The sequence below is a fragment of the Cottoperca gobio genome, chromosome 15, assembly GCF_900634415.1.
Source record: "Cottoperca gobio chromosome 15, fCotGob3.1, whole genome shotgun sequence".
Taxonomy (NCBI): Eukaryota; Metazoa; Chordata; class Actinopteri; order Perciformes; family Bovichtidae; genus Cottoperca; species Cottoperca gobio.
In genome coordinates, this window is record NC_041369.1 from 15,779,843 (window position 1) to 15,790,819 (window position 10,977).

Below are 10,977 nucleotides of genomic sequence, written 5' to 3' on the forward strand. Positions count from 1 at the left end.
TACTATCAAATGAGCTTCAGGAGGATTCAGGAACGATGGTCGCATATTTGTTGATGTAACATATTCAGAACGTTGTTGCAATGGTGTTTTTTAACAAACTACTTACTGTGATGAATGAATGTGAGACGTTACAGATATATGATGCAGTGAAAAGAAAAACAAGTAGTTGTCATATCCACCCCCCCTGAGCAAGGGAACAATATACACATAAAAAAATGCAAATATATAAAGCAACATTACATGAGATTAAACTAACTGGATATTACTCTAAGGCAGGCTATAGGAAATCCTTGTATTTAGTTGAATGCAGATACGACGGGGCTATGCACTTCTAAGCTTAAAACATCTTCTTATGTTGGTTGAAGCATCGGCTATAAAAATGCATCGACTGGGCTCCCTGGCAGGCTCATGTTGAATGAGGAGAGCTAACCTCAGGGGGACCTGTCTATTCGCATGTCTGCAGAGATCCTCCCAGCATGATAAAGTAGTCACTGCGATGTTCGGGTGAACACTGGAAAAGGCTAATTAGAGAACCAATCAATCGTTAACTAGGGCCGCTGCCTGTGGGACTGTCAACTACTGTTACCCTCTTCTTTCCTTTCCTTTCACTCTGACCTTCTGCCTGTCCCATTTGTCTGTGTTTCTCTCTCTCACTTCCTCTCCCTAATACTTTCCAATCCTTGGCCTCTTCTTGTTAATCTTTCCTCGTGGTTCTCAGGAGATTCTATTACCTTCTTTGAAACTCATTGCCATGCATCGTCTGTCCCCCCTCTCTCTTCCTTTTTCGGCTCTTTTTTTTCTTTTTTCTCCTCTCTGTCTTTCCCCCACATACCCTTCATGTGTTTGTTTTAGCTTCCATGGCCTGAGGCAAATGGTCTTAGCATGCCGCCCTTCCAGAGCAATGTAATGTTTGATTCATCACACATTCCCCTGATGGGCAGATCGAAGGCCTGCTAATTCTGTATTCTATGTTCACTACATGGGGTAATATCTTTAGTAAAAAGGAAAAGCAGCTCACATGCAGTTAGTAATTTTTTAACTCAAAGAGCAGTAAGCCTAATGGATGGTATTCTTTATAGTCCATTGCTTACAACTGGTTTATCAAACACACATCTTGTGTGTCCGAACTGATGATTAATTGGAGTAAGGTGCAAAATCAATCGCAAGGTATTAAAGTAAAGTATACCCATTTTAATAATAAAGTAGCTCTATACTTTAATTCTAGAGCACATTTCTAAGGAAAGGAAACAAAAATAGGGATAAACAATAACACAAAACAAGATCATTTGTGTATGTTTTGAGTACAGATTTCAAGATGATGCTGTCTCAGCACAGTATGTTCAAGAAAATGCAAAGCAAAGACCATATGGTATACAAAAGATTGGGATTTAATTATTATCCATGTACACACAAAATGCTGATCAGAGAGAGCCGTTGTTGCATGAAAACATCCACCTGCTCTGACGCCACATAGTGCGTTGTATTTTTGTTATCGTTCAACATTTTGGGGAATACGTTTATTCGGTTTTGTCCTGAGAGTTTGATAAGAAGATTAATACCTCTCACACAGGAGAGGTATCGTTCTTCTTATCAACAAAATACGCTTATCTAACAAGGATAAGCCCAAAATGTAAAATTATTCCTTATAGCTGATTTCTGCTTCAATGGTTTGGTTAAATGTTTTTGTTGTAGGTTAAGGTTTTTGTGTAAGCAGTATAACATATATATATTTTTTCTCCATAGAAATATGAAATTAAAAAGTGTAAAGATAGTCATTAGTGAAGATCACCTCACTGTTGTGTGTATTATACACTGGGTTCTTCCATATTTTTGAGCTCATCTCTCTCACCTCTTTTACAACATTACCATATCACCCATCTTCCCCCAAGTCCTTGTCCAAACTTTCTATGGCTGATGACTAGTGGGCCATTTTTCCCGATGTTTCATGAAGCAGCAGTAGCCAGCAGCCAAGCCAACAGGTCATCCATCAGATCCCACTCCCATCATCCACTCTGCCTGGGAGGTGCGGCCATATGGCTGTGCCCTGTCCCCTGGTCCCTGCCCATAATAACAGATTACAGCTCTCCAGAGGAAGCTCACATCATTGCTTGGCCATATATCTCAGTGTGAAAGTCGTCATTATTTATGGGCCCAGACAGGTTACAGTTGTATGCTTGTGAAACAGGAGGGTTCAGCTGGGATGCTCCATTACTCGCCGTTTCTCATTGACTTGTACTGAATGCACAGCAGATGCACTGTTGTCCTCAGGAGCAGTTTTGAGTTTTGTTTTTTTATGTTTTTGAAATTCCTAATATTTGCTTACTTCAAATTACATTAAAAAAACATTGTCTGTTGAAAGAAAATGGCACATTATGACGTGATAATCAAATACAATTTCATTAACTTTCTTTGAGTCAGTATTTCCTCCCTGCATCACAATGTTCTTTTCATATCTCCTAGGAGATGCTCTAGATATGTCTGTATAAACACTGACTTTTTTAAAATTCCAATCTTCCCAGCCTCTTTGATTTTTGAATTTATTGTATCTTTATTTTCCTCCCTGTTTGCATGAGATAACGGGAGAAAAACAGCCCACACCAGCATGATAACATTGTGGCCTAAGGCACCCTTTTTTCTTTTTTACTGAACAATATCTGCAACTCTGTAATTTAACACATGAAAATGCACAGTAAGTAAAGCTGCAATTTTCTCACTGGTCAGCAGAATATAGACACGCTAGTCCTGTAGACATTTCATTTCTCTAAAAGCACTTAAAATCCGTATTCATTATTTGTCTTATTTCTTCCTTTTGCGGCACACAGCAGGCAAGGCTACGGCAGACAGGTAAGCACTCCTGTTGTCATGTGTTTTTATCTTAATGTTGCACCGAGACATTTTGTCACTCTCCAGGCAGCTTGCGGCACCTTACATCCTATTATTCTTATCTACAACTCACTTGATAGAAAACACTGAATGAGATTAAGATGAGATCTCGGTGATAGGACTTCTCACACTGACATTACGGTTTAATTTGAAATTCTGTTGTATTTCCCAACGTTCCTGTGAAATGGCAGATAAGAATTTGAATGAGTATTTCTTCTGTGTTGGAAGAAAAAAATTAATTACCAAACAAAAACTCTTTTTTTGTCACCTTCAAATAATATATTAACTGCCAGCATCTGATATATGCAAGATGTTTTTTTTTGTTGCAATTTATTACTTCCCCTTGCCTGGCTTACCTTCCCTCTTTTTCCTTGCTTTGATTCCATCAATATTTTATGAATATTTTCATCTTGCTCTTACATTGACTTAGCGATGTACAAGAGAGAGGCCTGCATTGACTTGATTTAAATCTGAAATATGTAGAATGAACTCTTCCTTATGTTTGTGCCTTTCCTAACCATCCCTTCCTTTCATTACCTTATCCTTCTTCTGTACTAATCTTTGGCAGCAACAGCAACTGCTGAGGCCATCTCTTCTGAGACCTGAGGTAGAAACCCTCCTGTTTTTTTTAATTCACAGGGATTGTAGTCCATTCTGCTGTATTACTCACCCTGTGTGCTGCTGCTGCCGCTCTTCTTCTTCTTCTGGCTTTCCCAGAGGAGTGCTGAGTAATTTCTCTCTCTGTCTCTCTGAAATGCAGGAACTCTCCATGGAGTCAGGTATCGACCCAGGCCAGGACTACTACACACAAGACTACTATAATTATGACCAAGGGTGAGCATGCAGCTCACCTCTCATCAGTCATAATCTAATCCATGAAACTGATCTCCATCGGTTAATTTAAAGCATAAAAATAACATCGTTAGGACTTTATTTATTGTGACCTTGCCTTCCAGCTCCCATTTCTTAGGTCCTTGGGGAGAGGACGCCATTTTAAAGAAGTTCAGAATAAAATTATGAGCATAATTTCTGCTGCCCTTTTAGCTGTATATAACATCTGAGCATTTACCCTTTCTACTCCCATCAAATGAGATCAATTATGCTGCCTTGAGTCAGGCATCTGAGACTGTGAAAGTGTTTCCCATGGTTTAATGGATAGAGGGAGTTGTGGCTTACCTGTTACATAGCCCATATGGTCTAAAGAGGAAAAACATGGAACTCAAAGCTGTAACAGCTGCTGAGAAATTATTATTCATTAAATGCTCCCACTCTATGGCAGGTGACTTCCACCACTATGGGGAATAACAAGTTTATCAAAACACGCAAAATACTTTGCATTTTACAGGCTTAAACCTCCGAAAGAAAATCTAAGTGGTGTAATTGCTTCTGTAGTTACCGATTTACCTTACATAATCTGTACTAATTACCTCAGCAGTTGCACACATTGTCTGAATAACGCTGGCCTTCATTTGCAACAAGCTGTAATTATACTTTAATAGTATGTCACAAAGTTCAATGTAAAAGCTGCTATTGCCAGTGAGTGTACCATCACTTTGAAGTGCTTCTGTTTGCATTGAGAAGCAACAGAAGCACTAACCCTACTAACACTAATCCTAACCCTAACCCTAACCATGTGGTGAGCCGCCCTCACATGATCAAAATGTGGCGATAATATTTTAAAATTATTAAATCTCTTCTTGTTCCTTGTCTTTCATTTTAATGGCTGATAATTTAACTGTGTTCTGCTCTCTTTAGTAGGGAGTGATTGAATAGATATTCTCATTTAACACTCCCCTGATGAAAGCCAAATATTCTCTGGAATAAAAAAAACCCCGGCACATTGGAGAAGATTTATGCAACCTGATCGTATTCAAGTGTTTTAATGGGCTTTTAGGCATTACTTATTACTCCATAAATTCCCATCGCAGTATGTATTTGCATTCTTGTAATTGCCTTTGACAAACATGGGCAAATTTGTAATCCGCTATATTTATTTTTGGAAAAGCTGTATCAACCTCTGCAACTTTCTTTCTCTCCATTATATCCCTAAACATGTACAAAGTGTTTTATAGCAAGTGCAGCAAATCACCACAGCAGTTACTGCCTATCTGATTGAAGATCTTGCCAAATCTACAAGGAAAACAAGACCGAAAGCAGCAGTGAATGGGGCAAGCCCAAAATAGCAACATTTAGTAGATGTAGAATATACATGAGTACATTTATTAAAACTAATAATAACTAAATCATTGTTGCTGATGCTGTCTGGTTTACTTAAATGGAATTATTAAATGTTCAAGGTGGCCCACAGTCATTTTAAACAATGTTATTTTTCATATATTGTGTGAATCTATTTCTTAGGTACGACATTCCTCAGTATGGCAGTCGGAGGAGGCTGATATCTCCCATGTATGATGAATATGGAGAGGTGATCGTGGAGGATGATGGGTATTACTACGGTCCGCCTGGCACTGAGGTATTACCTTTCCTTAGATGTGAATTTCATACCGTCAGTGATTATGTAAAGATTGTCTTAAAATGTTGTGTGTTGAATGTATTATTGAAACAGCACTATCAATCCTACAAACATTGTGGCTTTATGATCAAAAACATTGCTAAATTAAATATGACTGTCTTAGGGCCGGGGCAGAGGCAGGGGCCGTGGTGGAGGTCCACCCAAGAGGGTTGCATTTAGGGACATGCCAGGCGATGAAATCGAACAAGCTGAGCCAGCACAGGGAGGCGAGCCTTCTAAGGCTGCCAAGAGACTGAAGTCTGTCATGAAACTCAGCAAATTCCTGGCAGCCAGCAAAGGGGGAGCACAGCCGTCTGATGCTGGTCCTTCTGGCCCATCTCCATGGAAGAAAGCCAAGATGTTCAAGATGTTTGGTGCTGGAAAGAAGGACAAGGATTATGCCAAACTAATGTCAGCCCGTCGTATTGACAGCCAGGAGAGTCTCACTGGCGGACCAGCAGTTATGGGACCAATTGACAGCAAGTCTGATACACGCAGCCGGCTCGGCAAAGTTTTTAGGAAAATCAACTTAGGCAACAAGTTGCAGATTCGGAGGAAGTCGAAGAGTAGTGTGAGTCATGGCTCGGCCACAGGCAGCGAGAGAGACGAGGAGGCCTCACAAGTAGCAAGTGAGGATGACAAGTCTAAAGTGTCAATTAGTGTGTCAGAAAGTGAGCCAGAAGCAGGTGCAAGTGGAAGCAGTAAGGAGAAAGACTCTGATGGGGAGTCCTCAGAGAAAAGCAGTGTTGACAGAGATTATCTGAAAGTAGATTTGGACCGGGATGATGCCAATGAAAGCACTGTGGACTCAGAGGAAGAGCCTGATGAAGAGCCGGGGGATTCTGATGAGGAAAGCAAGTCCAAATCTGAAGGAGAAGAAACTGAGAAAGAATCTGTCAGTGAGAAAGAATCTGGGACTGAAAGAGATTCAGAGTCAGCTACAGAGTCAGCCACAGAGAAGGAATCAGAAACCGAGAAAGATTCCGAGTCCGAGAAAGAGTCTGAATCTGAGAAAGAAACAGAATCAGGAACAGGCTCAGGCACAGCAACAGAGAAGGAAACAAGTACAGAAAAGGATTCAGGGACAGAGAGAGACTCTGATGAAGATTCTGAGGAAGAAGAGGCTTCAGGGAGCACTAGAGAAAGTGGGTCTTCTGCCCACTCTTCCATGAAATCATCAGTTACTGAGGGCAGCAAGGAGAGCAGCGCTTCAGGTGTGAGTGGCAGAGGTAGTGGTAGTGGTAGTGGTACCAGAGGAAGTGAAAGTGCAAGTGAGAGTGGCAGTGGTGGAGCTAGCAGTGCTGTATCTTTATCTGGCTCAAGTGTTAAGTCGTCACAGAGAACCAGATCATCAGGAAGTGCAGTAACCTCAGAGAAATCTAGTGAAGAACTCGCTGATGGTGAGTCAGGGACAGGGACAGCCAGCGAGGCAGAGTCGGTGTCAGGAAGTGAAGGTTCTTCATCTCAAAGGTCCAGCCAGAAGAAAATGTCTGGGTCAGAGTCTGGTGGAGGGTCAGAGTCTGGTGGAGGGTCAGAGTCTGGTGGAGGGTCAGAGTCTGGTGGAGGGTCAGAGTCTGGTGGAGGGTCTTCATCCGGCAGTCATATGACAGACAAGAGTTCCCTGAGCAGCGAGGAGGGTTCAGCTGGTTCCCGGTCCACCAGTCGCAGCCGGCGTTCCCAAAAGTCCATCCTGAGCAGCAGATCTGAGGACACAATCACAGAGGAGAGTGAAGAAGAAGATGAGGAAGAATCGGAGACTGCTGAGAGCAAAGAGTCAGCCAGCGAGCTCAGTGATGACTCATCGTCTGGGAGGTCCAGGATGGAGTCTGGAGACCCTGGGCCCTCTGCACCCTACACTGGACCCCCATACAGCTCCGAGATCAGAAGCATCGGTGAAACCTCTGTGGAGACATACGGAGGTTTGTCCCCTATCACTGAGGTGGACGAGGACGCCATCTCCTCTGACAAATCTTCAGCCAGTGTCTCCGGATCAGAGGCTGACAGTGCGTCAAAGGACTCAGAAGAAACAGAAGCGACGACAGATGCTGATTCAGAATCTGAAGGAAACTCAACTGCCTTCTAGAGCGATAATGTCCACTGTGAAGTAAGAGTGAATAAAATCAATTACCCTTGCATGGGAGTGAAGAAATATTACTTGCCACTACGGTGTTTCAAGCGTCCACTTTTTCCTCATTTCCCCAAAGCAAGGAAAAACTTTGGTGGTTTCCTGCTGCAAATGATTAGAGCTTTGCTCTATTTCTTACACCCTTTGACTTATTCTTCTCTTTGATGTTTCCTGGGTGTGTTTTTATGCCTTTACCTTTTGTATAACTATGTGCTCTCTTTGTCTGCTGTGAGTTTGTGCATGTGCTGTACTATCTGCTTTGACTGAATGTTTTCCTGTGATTTTGAAATGATAACATTCTGGGAACAGTATTACTCTTTTCCATAGATTTCTCGCCATAAATTCAGTTCTAACAGAACTGCAGATACTTGAGCAAAAATGTTCTTAATCATTTTCTCAGGATATTCTTTCACATTTGTAAAATTATTCTTTAGATGAACCACAATTCCTTTAAAAAATGCAAAGTTATATAACACCACGTTATGGTCCGATGTCAGTATTTGTTTGCGTTAATTGCGTTAACTTTGTTTCAGTACATGATAGTCCTCAAGTACATTCTGCAACAAATTTGAGTAATTGAGTATTTTATGAGTTGGTGTTTTGTGAGCCAAGGGAGTAAATTATGGCGAGAATTCCCTGTAAATACTGTGCTCTTGATACCTGGTGTACAACACAGCTAGCTATCTGCAGTGCTTGTTTCTTCTTTTTTTTCCAGAAAACCGTACGTATACTGTATCTTCTGAAAGATAACTATATATTGACATTGACCCCTTCTATCCTCCTCAGCCTGGGAAAAAGCAGCGGATTAAGCTTGTGGTAGATCGGGAGAATGAGACCAGCTCCACAGGAGAGGAGAGCACCTCAGAGACCCACCGGAACCGACTCCCCAACAGCCACAGCAACATCAACGGGAACATCTACCTCGCACAGAACGGCACTATCATCCGAACTAGGAGGCCACCTCATCCAAACAACTTGAAAATGGGCTCTCCGTGCCGGCTCGGTAAGCATTTTAAAAAACTAGACAAGTTGGGTGTGACTTATGAAGAACCCCCTACCTCTATTAGCATTGATGGCACAGAAAACGACACAGACAATGGAACAGGTACTTGTGTTCCCTCTAATGTGGACGTGAACCTCAACACCCGGTCCTCCTGTGGCTCCCTTGGATCCACCATCAATGACCTTAAAAGTTTTGGGTCCAAAACCAATATTGCCAAGGTCTTGATTGACAGAAACAGCAGTGGCCCGTGTGTCAATGAGGAGCAAGAGACTTCTGTTGACAACCACAAGGACAGTAGGGAGACACTGGAGTCCCACAGTGACCACACATTATCAGACGAGGAGGAGTTATGGATGGGACCCTGGAACAGCCTACACATACCAATGACAAAACTCTGACTGACCATGCAGAACATTTCATTTCCTTTTTGTTATTTTCCTATCTTTATCATGTTTTATTTTTTTTTATTATCATAAAGAAATGATTGTGTGCCTCAACTGGATAAGCTCCGATCACTGTCTACGACATTTGCATTTATAGTCAAATTTGATTTAACCATAATACGTTAAATACTTGTACCAAGCGTTTATCAAAGACAGGGCTATTACAGATGGGAGATGCATGGCAATGAGTGCCTCAAAGAAATCTGAAATGTTATGTGAACCGTGACTTTAATTTTAACCCCTTGTTCAACACAGCAGATGGGCCTCTTTTATTGAGTGACTCCATGTTTTACTTTCTTTTCCCCGCTTCAGTTTGTTTGTTAGTTTTTTCTTTCCTAAAAATGGATCACAAAGAGATTGTCATTCATTTCAAGATATTTACAGAAGAATCATGGTGAATATATGAAGAAATTGTAATAATAAAGTATATGATAAAGTAAAAGAAACTTATTTTGCTAATAGCATTTAACTTGCAAATAATTAAGATTGTCATTGATTATTTTATGTTGTGATCACTTGACAATGTTTTTGAAAATTTCTGAAAAATATATGAAATTATTTTTGTCTATTTTGTATCTAACAGAGATCGAGAATCTAACATATGACATTAAAGACATAATACCCACATGACCTTTATCGCTGTATTTCAACAGTGAGTTATGACAGTGTAATCATAGTGTTTTATATGGACATTTGTAACTACAGAATGTGGTATTTTCAACCCCTTACATGATGCAGATTCATTCTGTTCATGATAATTTATTAACTGACACAAAAGGCCCCCGTACAGGGTGGAAAGGACTACCAAAAAATGTACCAGATTTAACAATAAAGTTCTAACCTATTTTAATGTGTATTGTGAAGTATAATTGCAGGCTTTCACTATTTCTGCCACCTCAACCTATCCTCAATGTCCATGTGCTTTGGCAACGTGTATAATGTTAATAGCAACTCACAGTTTTGTAACTAGTGCGCATATTTGTGTGCCTTTATGACGATGTAAAGAATGCTTGGGGTTATAAAGATACAGTCCTTGAATATAAGGTAGCACACAGCAGTAGAACTCAGCAGTAAGCTCATAAAAATATGATGTCTGTCAGAAAGAGGCTCTGTGCAGTGGGCTCTCTCTGTACAGAAGGGCAATGACAGGTCACCAAACATGGGGATATGGATAGTTACTGTATCTCTGAAAAACAGTGGGAAGTATTCCAGGCAGTCTAAAAAACTGACAGTCTCCTTGAGCCCACTCTCTCACTTGTCAACTCAAACGTAAAGATGGCAGTGATTGCAACCCAAAAGGCAATGGAAATCTCAAGCACATTCTCTTCATTTGTTTCTTGGTTTATCGGAGATTGACACATCAAACACATCCAGAATGACATTTACAAAAAGTGTCCTGCAGTCAATCAAACTGTGAGAATGCCAATCAAGTTCACAGAATTCTTTGGAGATTGAAGTTCAGAAAGGAGCAGGAGCTGAATGCCAGAGTGAAGTAGTTTGAAAAGCTGCTTAGAAAATAGGTCAGGAGAGACCCTTGTTCCCACCACAAAAAGCCCGGTGTCCTAAAGAATCAAAACAAAAAACTGCACGATGCTGTTGGAAGAACAAAATATGGAAGCAAAACCTCCAAATTATAGCATAACCATTAGCCTGTTTTAATTGTCACTTGTATGTTTTTCAACTGTTAAATGTGTGACATCTTGTATGGATTAATTTTTGGATTTGCAAGAGCAGGGTCTCTAGTGTTCACTGTCTATCAAAAGCCACCGGCTCCATTCTGCAAGCACGCTCTCAGGATCTGCCACTGCTGGAGAACAGCACTGTACAAACCCTGTTCAGTGCAGATGGCGCTCAATATAGTGGCATTTTTGTGGACATTTTCTTACAAAACCATAAAATGAGAGCAAACGTTAACCAAATAAAAAGAATTAGCAGTAGATATGAAATGCATCTGTGCCCTCGTCTTCTCAAACACAAGGACACACTTCACCAATCTCTTTTTGGAATACTC

The 10,977-nt window shown here is 40.9% G+C and overlaps 1 protein-coding gene across 4 annotated transcripts in view; it reads left to right on the forward strand.

The window, feature by feature from the left end:
* pcdh15a (protocadherin-related 15a) overlaps positions 1 to 9,801 on the forward strand; it is a 192,623-nt gene extending 182,822 nt beyond the window's left edge. For 3 of the 4 annotated variants that reach the window (XM_029449876.1, XM_029449875.1, XM_029449877.1), the window contains 6 exons: positions 2,823 to 2,844; positions 3,452 to 3,490; positions 3,644 to 3,717; positions 5,242 to 5,356; positions 5,520 to 7,499; positions 8,307 to 8,443. In XM_029449876.1, the coding sequence (XP_029305736.1) occupies positions 2,823 to 2,844; positions 3,452 to 3,490; positions 3,644 to 3,717; positions 5,242 to 5,356; positions 5,520 to 7,478 (2,209 nt within the window). In that variant the 3' untranslated portion in view covers positions 7,479 to 7,499; positions 8,307 to 8,443. Of the gene's footprint in view, positions 1 to 2,822; positions 2,845 to 3,451; positions 3,491 to 3,643; positions 3,718 to 5,241; positions 5,357 to 5,519; positions 7,500 to 8,306 lie in introns of all 4 variants that reach the window. The other variant, XM_029449878.1, reaches the window with a different exon arrangement.
* Positions 9,802 to 10,977: the final 1,176 nt, after the last annotated feature.